General features: G+C 34.8%; 3 protein-coding genes across 5 annotated transcripts; all 3 read left to right on the plus strand.

The window, feature by feature from the left end:
• Nucleotides 1-848: 848 nt before the first annotated feature.
• LOC146925045 (uncharacterized) lies at nucleotides 849-4,928 on the plus strand. Of its 3 annotated transcripts, none has more exons than XM_085710015.1 (5): nucleotides 849-1,020; nucleotides 2,339-3,002; nucleotides 4,046-4,140; nucleotides 4,405-4,549; nucleotides 4,896-4,928. In XM_085710015.1, the coding sequence occupies exons 2-3, from the start codon at nucleotides 2,653-2,655 to the stop codon at nucleotides 4,059-4,061; spliced, it is 366 nt and encodes a 121-aa protein (XP_085566141.1). In that variant the 5' UTR covers nucleotides 849-1,020; nucleotides 2,339-2,652; the 3' UTR covers nucleotides 4,062-4,140; nucleotides 4,405-4,549; nucleotides 4,896-4,928. The 3 variants fall into 3 exon arrangements, with proteins under 3 accessions (XP_085566141.1, XP_085566140.1, XP_085566139.1); XM_085710014.1 differs by having other exon boundaries at nucleotides 4,405-4,543; XM_085710013.1 differs by having other exon boundaries at nucleotides 989-1,820; nucleotides 4,405-4,543.
• Nucleotides 4,929-4,984: 56 nt separating this feature from the next.
• LOC146925046 (uncharacterized) lies at nucleotides 4,985-5,875 on the plus strand. The gene has a single exon (XM_085711922.1). It carries the CDS (start codon nucleotides 4,985-4,987, stop codon nucleotides 5,873-5,875), a length of 891 nt encoding a protein of 296 aa, XP_085568048.1.
• On the plus strand, nucleotides 5,872-6,534 carry LOC146925047 (uncharacterized). Its single transcript, XM_085711923.1, has one exon. It carries the CDS (start codon nucleotides 5,872-5,874, stop codon nucleotides 6,532-6,534), a length of 663 nt encoding a protein of 220 aa, XP_085568049.1.
• The last annotated feature ends 6,541 nt before the right edge of the window (nucleotides 6,535-13,075 follow it).

The raw sequence follows: 13,075 nt of genomic DNA on the forward strand, positions 1-13,075 counted from the left end.
TGGTAGATGAATATGATAGATAATTTTCCATATTAATCGGTTTCAAAAAAAGAAGAGGACGGAGGGATTCTTTTTACAGAAAAAGAAAGATAGGAGGGAAATGAAATGAAAGTACAGAGTGATGCTTATTCACAAGAGTGGAATTTTCGATTCTTTTCATTTTTCGATAGAGCAATGCTATATCTCTAGAAAAATAACATCAAGAATTCTTCAAGAATAAAGAGGAGCCAATCACAATGCACTATTTGCCACAATTCAAGGAGGTGTGGTTGAAAAATAGGAAATGAACAAATAAATCATGCAATTAAAACTTAGCACATGTGTCATGCACTCCAAAATGGAATCCTTCACTTGCATTCCAAACACAAAAATTTATTACTTTAATACTATGAAGCACGGACATTCCTCGGATTAGGAATGTCCCGGGGTCCGACATGTGTCGTGTCCGACACCAACACTTGCAACTACACTTAATTGTGTAATTTTCTCAAATTATTAATGGTGTCGGCGTGTCGTGTCCGGTGTCTGTATCCGTATCCGAGCTTCATAGTTTTTTTGGTAGAAGACGAAATGGAAAAAACATTATAAACTCACACACAAGTGGAAGTAACGGGGTTCAAACCCCATTCATGACATCCGGCCTAACAATTTCGCCATTTTACCAATTGTGCTAATATGATTCTAAATTTATATTTTTATCTTTCATTTCACAGTATTATATTATATCTTTTTTAAAAAGGAATGGAAATGTTATAATGCATTCTATTTCATTTATTTCTCAAATCAAACTGTGGAATAAAAAATATGTCTTACTCCATCCTAAAATGTTCAAAGAATAGAATAAACACATTAAAGATATTGGCTCCAAAATATTTTCCCTCAATATTCCAAAAAAGTTAAAGATTTTGCATCAAATTTGCTCACAAATCGCAAACCCCTTTCTCAAATTAAATCCCTAATATTTGGCTCGTAAATCCCTCTCTCAATTGAGGATTTTGTCACTTGGAAGTGATAACTGGGGTAAAAAATTTCTCTAAATTATATTTTTGCTCACATTTGAATCATGTTTCATATACAATTTTTTTGGAATTCCCATCTGATTATTATTTTTGGGTATTCTTTCAAGATCTCTATTTTGGTATTGATTTTTGAGGTCTATATTAAGTTTTTGTTATTTTGATTATTTGGGTCTTCATTGAGTTTATGTAGTGACTTTTTTGTTGATTTCTGATATGGTTTTTGTGTTTCTAATTATGGGTATTTGAAAAAAATTAACCTTTTAATGTTGCTAAATCGTTGGTTGGTTTTTATTTCACAATGGTAGTGAAAATATTTATGATTGTATTGTTGAGGTAGAAGTTTTGTTGATTGGGAATTTTTTAAATTTAATGATTGTGTTTTTAATTGATGACGGCGGTGAAGGAACAAACTAATCCTACAGTTGGTAGTTGGTACTATTTAAAATAAAAAATAAAAATTTAGTAGAAGAAACTATTTTCAATCAAATGTATAGGTCCTTTGATTCCATTCATAAAAGACATTCAAATGCCTTGATAGAGCTTAATTTCATTATTGGTTACTTGTAATAGATATTTCATAATAATATTTGTCCACTTTCTATGTCATTTGTGATTCTAGCATGAGTCTGTAGTACTTTACCTTCCATTTTTGAGTTTAGACATCAGAATGTATAGGATATACATTGACGTGTATATATTTATGAACATATGAACATTAAGACTGTTGTGCCTGCACTCTCTATCATATAAAATATGAACTGTGTTCTGTTGTCGTCGCCGCACTACGTCAACAAATCTCAGGTTTGCTCTTTCCCTTCCCTTCACATCTCTTGTTGCATGTGCTTTTTGACTCTAGTCGATATGTTTGTTTGATTTATTTGGTGATGAAATTGGAGAAATTTTGAATTAAGCTAATAAGCTTTTAATAAGTTACTTGGTAATTATTTTCATTTTTGCTGCATCTGGTTGCTATAATAAGCTAATTAGTAATTTTTTCATTTTTATATAATAAGCTTTTAATGTATAATGTCATTCTTTTTTGCCAATTTTCTTCTTGTTTACTCAGGCATGAGTTTTGTTACTTATCCAAATGTATTACAATGCAATGTTAATTTGATGGTTAACGTTAAGTGCATTATCATGTTAGAAGAAAGTAGTTAAATGAAGCTAGCAGTAGCAGGGGTTCCTCCTAATTGCTGGTTGGGTTGTTTTTATTTCCACATCAAACTTTTTATAAGTGGACTTTTTTGTTAGCAAGGCATGCTAATTACCGTTAGGTATTATATAAATTATCCATTTTTTGATTGCTCGATTTTCAGATTGCTTTGGGAATTCGGATAATGATAGCAAGTCAAATCAGGAAGGTGACAACAGTAGTGGAGCCAAGATCGATGAGTTAACTTAAGGAAGTTGTTCAGATAATAAACAGACCACAGCAAAAGAGACCACACTTGACTCTAGGATTGATGAGAGAAGGTGCCAAAGCAAAGGTGACAATAGTAGTGGAGCTTAGGTTGATGAGTTGTCTAAAGGAAGTTGTTCTGATAATAAAGAAGTCTCATAGAATAGTACACCGACATCTGAAGATGCCAAAGCAAAAGAGACCAGAGTTGGCTCTTGGTTGAGTGGGCCTATGACAGATCTAGCAGAAAATTGTGTGACTCCCGGTTCATTTATACCATCTAACACCCCAACTTACAAGACTAGTGTTGTAGCCAAAAGAGTGCAGCCTGATTGCTGCGGAGAGGAGACATTACCAACATTAGTTTCAAGAAATTTTGTATTAGATGATGAGGACTTGGTCAGTAACAATGCTGGCCTTGGTAGGGGTGAAAGATTGGCTCCTTCTAAGAGACAGGCAATCACAATGGACATGGATTCAAATGTTTCTTCCACATTATCTAAAGGAAACAGCAGCAACTTGATCCCTGATGCTCTCCCTTCAAAGCTAGGTGGCAACGAGTCATGTTCCAAACGAATAAGGTACTTGTTGTTAAATGACAGTAAATGGTATCAATTCTAGTGACAAGAGTTCTAAACCATTCATTATTCTTTTTTTTTTGGTGTGTTCTGTTGCTTTTATTTTTTTGTGAGGTTCGGCTTTAATGTTCCCTTCCCCTATATCAAACCATCTTATATTTTTTTCTTTTTGTTACTATAAAGCTCATATACACAATTCCATCTTCTCAAAGGACCTTTATTAAAAGCTTTTAATAAGCTTTTAATGTGCTTGTTTCATTTTTATAGAGTTCTTGAGCGAATTTTTGGGTGTTCGGAGTTTAACTTTTTTTTTTGTGCGTGTTTTTGATTGTGCATAGAATTGCCGCTGATTCAATTTTGCAGGACTTGCAAAACAGTCCTGATATGTGGTTTCAAATTATGCATATTTTGCAGAATACTCAAAATCTCAATACCACGTTTTTGGCATTGCAAGTTCGTTTTTTCTCTGTTTGATTATTCAACTGTTATTGGAATTTTGGATTTAGGGTTTCACGCAAAATGTCACGGCTTCAATCATAGTATATAAGCCTTTATCTATGTGTAGTCAATGCAAAAAGCAATTTTGAAAAAGCTCTTTTTGATTTGTTATATGGTCGAGATGTGTGCGCTAGGTTGATCAATTGGTAATGCACAATATTTGAAAACATGCTTACTGTAAACTTAAAAGCACCGTAAGTTAGGCGTTTCAGTTTGTAATTATGTGAGATTTGATTGGAAGTATCTGTTGCCGAATTTGATTTGTCAGATGTCTTGTATAAATAGCTTATGACAAAAAATGTTCCTTCCACATCACTTTGTTTGATAGCCGTTGACTCAATACTCATTTGGTTATTGTGTTTTACGTTTTCATATTTGTTTTATATGGACTACTTTGTTTTGACCTCTGCAGCCTACTTACTATTGAATCTTTGCCTTTGGATACACCGCTTATTATGTGTTGAACAAGTTTTTCATTTCTGATGAGAATATTATATTAGCTGCCTTTCATAGTATATGTTTTTACTATGCTTGTATGTTTCACTCAGGTTCTTGAAGGGGTAATTGAATATAGATGGAATGCCTTACCTGCTGAGCAGCGAGATGAGATGAAAACTTTCATATCTGATATTATTGTTTTCAGGTATTAGCTGTATTTGGTGAAAGCAGTTATTTGTGCTAGTCAGGCATGCATAGATTTTCTTCTTTAAGTTCATAGTTTTTCTGCATCCTCCTCAAGAACTTTAGAGTTTCTTTGAAGAGTTCTTGTAATTGGATATGCGAAATTTGCTAAAAGTTGAGGATTGTTGTTGTTGTTGTTGTTGTTGTTGTTTACTTGTTGATTTGCTCAAAGTTACTCATTGTTTATTATTACTTGTTGATGTGAATGTGTTTGTGCCATTGACAGGTGATTTAGCCGATGTCGTTGGATAGAAAAATCATTTTAATTTATTGATTTTTGTTAGACTGATGGTAGTGGTATACATTGGTGATTGTGAATTGTGGTTGTCAAGACTAAGGTTGCAGCTGCAGAGCACATTTCACAGGTGAAGGTGATATATTTATTGTTATAGGAATGTGGTTGTATATATAATAATTTAGTGAGTCTCCATGTCTCATGCATTTTTAACAATGAGACTTATCTAGTATTTTTATATGTGCTTGTGTTGGTTTTCTAGGTGTAGGTTTTCGTCTTTATTCTAGCAAATTGGCATGTTCTTTTCCTGTGGCTGCCTAAGTGCCTATATAATTTGGTAGCCATTTGAGAACATTAGCCATTCAACAGTGGTTTAAAATTTGTGATTTGAGATTGAATGGTTATATGGCTGATTCACACACTCAAATCTATATACTTATTTAAATATTTTTTTAATTCATCCTCTTATTTTTAATGTGCAGTGAAGTTATTTGAGCTCAAAAAGAAAAAGAAAATCATAATGGTGGCGCCTTTCTTATTCCTAATGGTGGCGTAGGGGTTTAATGGGTTGATGAGGAATGCGGCTAGGCATAACTTGTTTGATGGCTTTCGGTTTAGGGACGATGGTATGGAAATTTCGCATCTTCAATATGCAGATGATACAATTTGTATAGGGAAGGCGACAGTTGGTAACCTTTGGACGTTGAAGGCGATTTTGCAAGGGTTCGAAGCGGCATCTGGATTAAAGGTAAATTTTATGAAACGTAGTTTAATTGGTATAAATGTTTCAAGACAATTTATGGAGATGGCGTGTGAATTTTTGGGGTGTAGTGAAAGTAACCTCCCTTTTAAGTATTTGGGCCTTCCAATAGGGGCAAACCATAGAAGTGTTGTGACTTGGGAGCCTCTTTTGGAGCATGTGACTAAAAGATTGAATTCGTGGGGTCACAAATTCTTAAGTTTTGGTGGGAGAATGGTGCTCCTTTATTCGGTTTTAAATGCAATACCCGTTTTCTACCTTTCTTGTATGAGAATGCCAGTGAAGGTGTGGAGGAGGTTGGTTAGAATTCAAAGGGAGGTTCGTTGGGGAGGAGTGGGTGGTGGGAGGAAAATTAATTGGGTAAAGTGGAGCAAGGTGTGCCAACCAAAACAAAAAGGGGGTCTTGGAATAAGAGATATTAGGCTAGTTAACTTAAGTCTCTTAGCTAAGTGGAGATGGAGAATTATTCAAGGGGAGGAGGAGCTTTGGAAAGAGGTGTTGAAAGAGAAGTATGGTGATATGATAGGTGATTTAATGGATCTAGAGAATGTTAATTGGCCTAGGTATGTTTCAAAATGGTGGAAAGATATAGTGACTATAGAAGAAAGAGGGGGAGTAAGATGGTTTAATGATGAGGTAATAAGGAGAGTTAATAATGGCCTAAGTACTTCCTTTGGAATACTAAGTGGAGGGAAGAGATGACTTTAAGATCAAAATATTCAAGACTCTATGCAATTTCAAATTATAAAGATGCAAAGGTGGGGGATGTGAGGAGGGAAGGTGGTTCCGAGCCCGAGTGGAATTTCAATTGGAGGAGGAGGTTGTTTGTTTGGGAGGAGGAGTTACATAATAATTTGCTTCTTGATCTACAAGGCTTTGAGGTGTCTCAAGGGGAGGATGTTTGGAGTTGGAAGTTGGAGGAGGGAGGTCGTTTTACGGTTAGTTCAATTTACAAGAAGTTGGTGGATGCATCGTTAGTGGAGGAGGAGTGGGGAGAGGAGGAGAATCGGGTTTTTACTCAAATTTGGGAAACTCCGGCGCCGTCTAAAGTGGTGGCACTATCTTGGAAGGGTTTGCTTAATCGTATACCAACGAGAGCAAATTTATTGCGGAGAAATGCATTGCCAACGGTTACTAGTCCTAATTGTGTGTTATGTAATGAGGTGGTGGAGTCAACGAACCATATTTTTCTTCATTGCTTTGTGACTTGGAAAGTTTGGGTGAAGTTGCAAAATTGGTTAGAGGTGAATGTTATAACACCTTCTAACCTCTTCTCCCATTGGAGGTGTTGGGATGGGCAAATGGCGAATTGGAAAGAATTGAAAAGGGGAATGAGTCTTATATGGCATGTGGCGATTTGAGCAATTTGGAAGTGTAGGAATAATGTTATTTTCAACAACGGTGTGGTAGATGTGGAGGAAGTAGTGGAGGATATTAAAATGTTGTCTTGGAAGTGGAGTTTGTTGAGGTTGAAGATTCAGCCGTGTTTGTTTTACGAATGGCGATGGAATCCGAGGTAGTGTCTTGGTTTTTTGCGACAACGAAGGTCATTGTGTGGAGGCTGCGCGGCTGGTTTGGTTTCTGCATGGACGGTGCAGGGTGGTGCAGCGCTGCTGGGACTGTTATGACAGTAGCCCTGCCTGCAGAAGTCTGCTGTTTTTGTTTCTGTCTTGGCAGCCTTGCGGTTTTGGTGCTTTGGCTAGGAGGCTTAGGCAGTTTTTATGCTGCATCTTGGCAGGTTTCTAGAGGTGTTTTTCCTGTTCAGTTTTGGATAAGGAATTTAGGAGGTTTTTTATCGAGTGGTGTTATGGTGATGTGTCCGCTGTTTCGACACATAATTGTACTTTTTTTCCTCCTTGCGGGTCAAGTGCATCTTGCGCTAGCCTAGCTTAATAATATTTGATGTTTCAAAAAAAAAATATGGTGAACACAGATTCCACTGTACATTGATAGTGTGTTCACTTGTACCATTTGCCATAGTGGCATCAGATGCAACAATTGTGTGGTTTGTTTGTGCTTTTTGACATTTTTGTAATAGTTTATATTGCATGCATATTAATTTTCTGATTTACCCATCCAGTTTCAAATTTTTATGATATATATGTGCACATGTTTCCTTATTTTGTATGGTTACGAGTGGCTTCATAAATAATCAGAGAAGATAATTTGATTTGATCTAATCATGTTTTATAAATTAGATTGCGCCACCATCTCTTCCACCTATTCCCCAGTTCCTTTGTTCCACTGGCATACCTTTGCCGTACCACCCACTCTTCAACCATTGTGAATAGCCCTCTGCTCGAAATTTACCTATGGTCAATCAACTTTCTTCATGTGTAAATTACAGGGAATATTTGCACCAAAATATTTGTCACGTTCGCATTAAATATGTCAAGGGTTATTTATCACCGCCAAACAATTCTGGATGTCAATGTATTAAATGAATTTTGCATTCATCGCCACCAGTAAAAAAATTAGCATTTAAAAATTTCAAGTTTGTCAATTATCTCTTCAAAATATATTTTTCTATGTTGATTTTTTTTGGATGAATCATGCTGAATGGAGGTCGTTTGAATGGAGGAGGGGTTAGAGAAAGGCATTTCGAAAGAGAGAGCTCTGTGTAGATGACGGTGACGTTTCAAAACCCAATAATTAAAAGTTAATTAATTAAAAGTAAATAAATAAATAAATTAAATTGCACTGAACTTGAGTAACCGGTAATCAGGTCATGTGTAGAAAAAATTGGATGATGTGGTCCAATAGGTGAGAGTGTGTCAAAAGGAGTGTGTTAGAGAGTGTGTTATGGTAGTTGATTAGTTAGAAGTTAGAACTTAGATTGGTCTTCTAAGCCTCCCAGTCCGATTTATCCAAGTTTTTCGGCTTATTTCTCATGATCCTGGGATCTGGAACGTCCAGATAATTAATGATATTTTTCTTACGGTTACCTTTACCTTCATCTTCTCATATGGACCAGCTTTATTGGGGTCCAAACAAGAAAGGTATTTTTTTAGTATGTGCTTGCCGGTCTATCAGGTATTGGAAAAAATCTAATGCATCAATTCGCTATATAATGACAAATCCAAAGTTTTGTCTAAACTTTGGAACATAAAAACCATACCCAAACATGTAAATTTGGCTTAGAAAATTTTGCACAACGTTTGACGGTGAAAAAGAAGAATTTAATCAAAAGAGGTAAGTTGAATAATCCATGTCCTCGCTGTCATGAGAAAGAAGATATTGATCATGTTTTCAAGAGCTGCCATGGGCTCAGCAGGTTTGGTTTCTTCTTTCTCCCTTGGGTGTGCGTTTTAATTACACTTATCCCTTATTCAAAGATTGGTTTGAAAATATCATTATCCCGCTCCCTTCTAAAGTGTCTGAAAGGAATATATCTTTATGCTATGAGATTTTGTGTGCTCGAAATAAACTTTGTTTTGAAGGTAAAACTACTGAGAAATCTGAGATAGTCCACAAAGCGTGGAAAGTCGTTGATGATTACAATCTAATATCGAGTACACTAATGTTGGCTGATTCAAATCAATCTTCTTCTTCTCCGACTAGGTGGTATACTCCCCCTCAGAATCCGTACAAAATAAATGTTGATGCCTCTGGTCAGAATAATTTTTTTGGGGGGATTTGGTGCCATTATTAGAGATTTTGAGGGAATTGTCTTGGCTGCTGCAACTTGTAAGATCATAGCATCTCCTGACTTAGATGTGGCTGAGGCTCATGGTTTTCGACTAACACTTCAGTTTGCTCTTGACTTGGGTTTTCGTAATATTGTTGTGGAAGGGGACTCCTCGAATTTGGTTCGAGCAATGAATAACTATGTTGTTTATTACTCTTTATTGGCTTGCTTGCAGAAGATTGTGGTAATAATATATCTTACTTTTCTTATTGTTTAGTTGAGCATGTGAAACAAACATGTAATGTTTCTGCTCATCACCTAGCTAAGTTTGCTTTATCTTCCGGTGACACAATTTGGATTGAGGATTGTCCCCCTTGTATTGACTCTTCTATTGCAGCTGATTTGGTTGCGTAATGAAACTTTGTAACTTGAGATCAATATTGTAAATAAAAATCTAGTGCCTAATTTCTTACAATGTACTTACGCAAAAATATACAATGAATAGATTCCTTATTACAAGATCTGGTTTAGATTTAGAATAACTTTTCTGAATTTATTTTTCAAAAATATTTTGAATGCATATTGAAATAATAACTTCAATTTTTATGAGAATGCAATCATTACTTACTTTAATTTTCTGTAATAATACAAGAATTTTCCACAAAACAATGAAATTTTTATATGTTCAATAGTTGCCCAAGGAGGCTATTATAACCTAGCAGAAGAATATATGAAGTATATTTTCTCCAGTAATGTGACCCTATACATTTTCATGATTAAGTGTTTGCTCTAGTAATGCAATGTGACTCCTATTCCAAAATTTAAGATCAATTAATATCGACATTTTATTCTTTTTTTTACCTTAAAACTCTAAAGTGACAAATGGTTATCATATGTTAGCGTAATAATGATTTAAAAAATATTCCCTCATAAATCAGAAGGTGGATATGCATATATATATATCTATTGTTAAACAGAACTTAAATAATTTTTGAAACAAAAGATAGAAGAACTTCAGAATTTTCAAATGGTTAACAGTTATTGTTCGGTTGAAACTTTTCTGTTATGGTAGTTGAAGCAGTTAGTTATGACCAGTTAGTTGTAACCAGTTAGTTACATAGTTCCTTCTTGGCTAGCTCTTCGTTCATATGTCTATTGTTCACATTGCATAGTGTTTCTTGTGGCCAAAAAATGGAGGAGGATGATAAAAACAAGGTGCATAAGATGATCAGTTCCACTACTGATCAGAAAGATGATGTAGTAATGAATGAAGCCGGTGGCGCAAAAATGGAGGAGGATCATAAGAACAAGGCAGCAGCAAAGATGATCAGTTCAACTACTGATCATTATCAGAAAGAGGGTGACGCTGTAACGATGAAATTGGATTCTTTTCTCGACATGAAATCCAAGAAGAGAAAAGAAGGACCGTCCGAAACTGAAACAACTTCTGCTGAAAATTCTTCCAAGAAAAGAAAAGGACGCCCTTCTGGTTCTTATTCTAGGGGGAAACTCACCTTACATTTGAATGCTGGCGAGGTATAGCTTAAATTAACCAATCTTCACATTTCAGATGCAACTTTATATTTCATCAATGTACTGTAATTATATGGTTTTGGAATTTTATTATTGTGCACGATATGGCGGATGCTCTATATGCACTAGCATGTTTGGATTTGAATAAATGAAATAATTCATAATAGTTGTTGATAACTTGTATTGCAAGTTAGCTCTTTTAGTTAGTTAGTTTGTTGAGATTTCTTAGGAAATTTTTTTTAGCTTTGCATTTTGTATATAAGAGGTACAGTGTCAGTGTAATGCAAAATCAGTTAGTTACTCAAGTGGAGTAAACACAAACTTTCAGTAATCACTTTTCCACTTATTTCTATCTTTTATCTCTTTTCCTAGTTTTCCCTCTTTCACTTGTTTTCATAATTCACTTGATTTTCATCACATTTCAAGCATTTATCCCAACATAGCATCCCGTCATCGTGGTCTGTTTGTGTAATTTCTGAGACCGGTTCTGTATCAAAGGCTGCTCTTAATACTCCAAATGGCCCTTCCACGCCCGAGGTAATCAAAGGTCCAAATCTGATTTAAATTTTTGCATCTTATCTTATAATATACATTATAGTATATTTAAAGCACTTTTTCCTCATAATCTGTGTGTGTGTTTATTTGTTTATTTCAACTTCCAATATGCGGGGAGAATCTCAGATACTTTCTTTATCTGGATCATGTCTCGTTGGTGGCAATGGTCGCCATCATCGTGAAAATGCAATGTGCTCCGTTATGTTGACCTCTGATAAGGGAAAGACTTCTGGAAATACCTCTGTGAATGCCCTCATAGCGGCCGGCGCTGTTGATCTAAGAAAGTCGTATTTAATTTATGGAATGAGTAGTTCTATTATCAATCTTTAATTTAAATTCTTTTCTATTGACTGAAATTCATGTGAGACTTTATATTCAAAATGGCAGAACTTACATAAACCTAAACCAGTAATAAATAGTGTTAGAAAAGGCGACAGACATCTATTTTATTAAAGTGAGGAACTGTGCATTAACAATCATTATCTCGTGGTTAATCAGATTATCGCGGCCACTTTCACGCAATGCGTAGCTAAGAGACCGATGAAAGAGAAGAAATCAACTGGAGAATCTTCTGCTGCTGCTGCTCTAGATGGTAATTCAGATTCCAAAAAAATTATAAAAGAAGAAGCTTCTAGAATGTTGGTAGAAGGAAAAACGAGTCGCATTTTGCAAAAAACTCCTCTCCAGATGCAGATGGGAACATGAATTCAACAACGAGTGCAGCAATGATCAGGAAATACACTTGAAATGATTAGAACAACTGTATATATTGTACATGGATTCAGGAAATGATATTCCAAAAGCTGTAATTGTTTCCTTTAGTTTTAGTTGTTTTTAGGAATTTAATTCCATGCCATGCTGCACTTTTACGTCATCTATTAATTCTTTGTAGAGGAAATGATGATATATTACAGGCTTCTCTTGTTGAGTAAAGCGGATTAAAGATGATATTTCAGTTGTGAATAATTTTGAGACTTTAGCGGTGGATATGAAACTTGTAACATTGGGATATTGCCTATGAAAATCTCATCGTTTTTCTTACAAATATTTAAAGATTCTGTAAACATATACAGTGAATATATTTCTGACAGTATTTTTTAAGAAATATTATAATTTAAATATAACTTGATTGTTTATTACTTGCAGAGACTGTATAGAATAGAAGTAGTAAACTTATGCTACCCTAGTTAGAGACTCATGGCCACACACAAGATACACTGGATTGTGTATCGGCTATTTACATTGTATATGTGATGAAAATTCGTATTTCAGTTTTGAGATGAATGAAGTGTGTGTGGTCTAGTAGATTTACATTGCAAAATTATTACACTGCAAAATTTTCGAGGTTGTGGGGAAAATTATTAAATTGAACTCGACGCTGTACAATGCAGGATGAGTCCATTTTTAAAGTTTGTAAGCTTGTTGCGTGCAAGAAAGTTAGTACACATGATGCTTACATCTTGATGATTTAGAATGCAAGAAATAGAATGACTCGCTTGAATTGCTTGTCTACTTCATTGGTCTAAGAGTACACACGATGCTTATGTGGTTATATAAACTAGACTCTAACCCGTGCGATGCACGGGTTTTTTGTTAATTCTTATGCATTTGAAATTCAATAACATATTTAACTATGGTCATTGTTATTGTGAACAATTTTACATGCATAGAAAGAAACAATAAAAGAAAAAGAGGAAAAAAAATCAATTCACGGAATTTAGAGAATAGGAAAAGAATCTAAAAATCATGATGAATCTTCAGATCACTTCAAATTATGTATTTCAATATAAGTCATTCAACCCGTGCAATCAAAGTTCTAACAACAATTAATACACCAAAGTAACTACTCCCTCCGTCCCTTAATGTAACCCCCCTTTGTTTTTTTCACATTTCTTAAGAAAAGTTGTCAGTGTAATTAATGTGTCTGTTTTGTGTATTAATATTTACCAAACTGTCCTTTGTTTGTATGTGTAATAAATTTGACTATTCATATTTCAAGATAAATTAATAGTATTAATTAGGGGTATGTTTAGGAAAAAAGTAATAAATGCATCTAGTAATTTAAAAATGGGGTTACATTTAGGGACAAAAGTAAAATCAAATGGGTGGTTACATTAAGGGACGGAGGGAGTATTTAATTTCAATTCATCAAAATAATTGTTTGAACAAATATTTAAGATCAAAAA

Source organism: Medicago sativa, chromosome 5 (genome assembly GCF_051527215.1).
Source record: "Medicago sativa cultivar Bolivia chromosome 5, Bolivia_mono, whole genome shotgun sequence".
In the NCBI taxonomy this organism is placed as follows: domain Eukaryota; kingdom Viridiplantae; phylum Streptophyta; class Magnoliopsida; order Fabales; family Fabaceae; genus Medicago; species Medicago sativa.

Excerpts from the sequence above, each read along its gene's own strand:
- LOC146925045 (XM_085710015.1), top strand. The coding sequence starts at position 2,653 with ATGACAGATCTAGCAGAAAATTGTGTGACTCCCGGTTCATTTATACCA.
- LOC146925046 (XM_085711922.1), top strand. The coding sequence starts at position 4,985 with ATGAGGAATGCGGCTAGGCATAACTTGTTTGATGGCTTTCGGTTTAGG.
- LOC146925047 (XM_085711923.1), top strand. The coding sequence starts at position 5,872 with ATGACTTTAAGATCAAAATATTCAAGACTCTATGCAATTTCAAATTAT.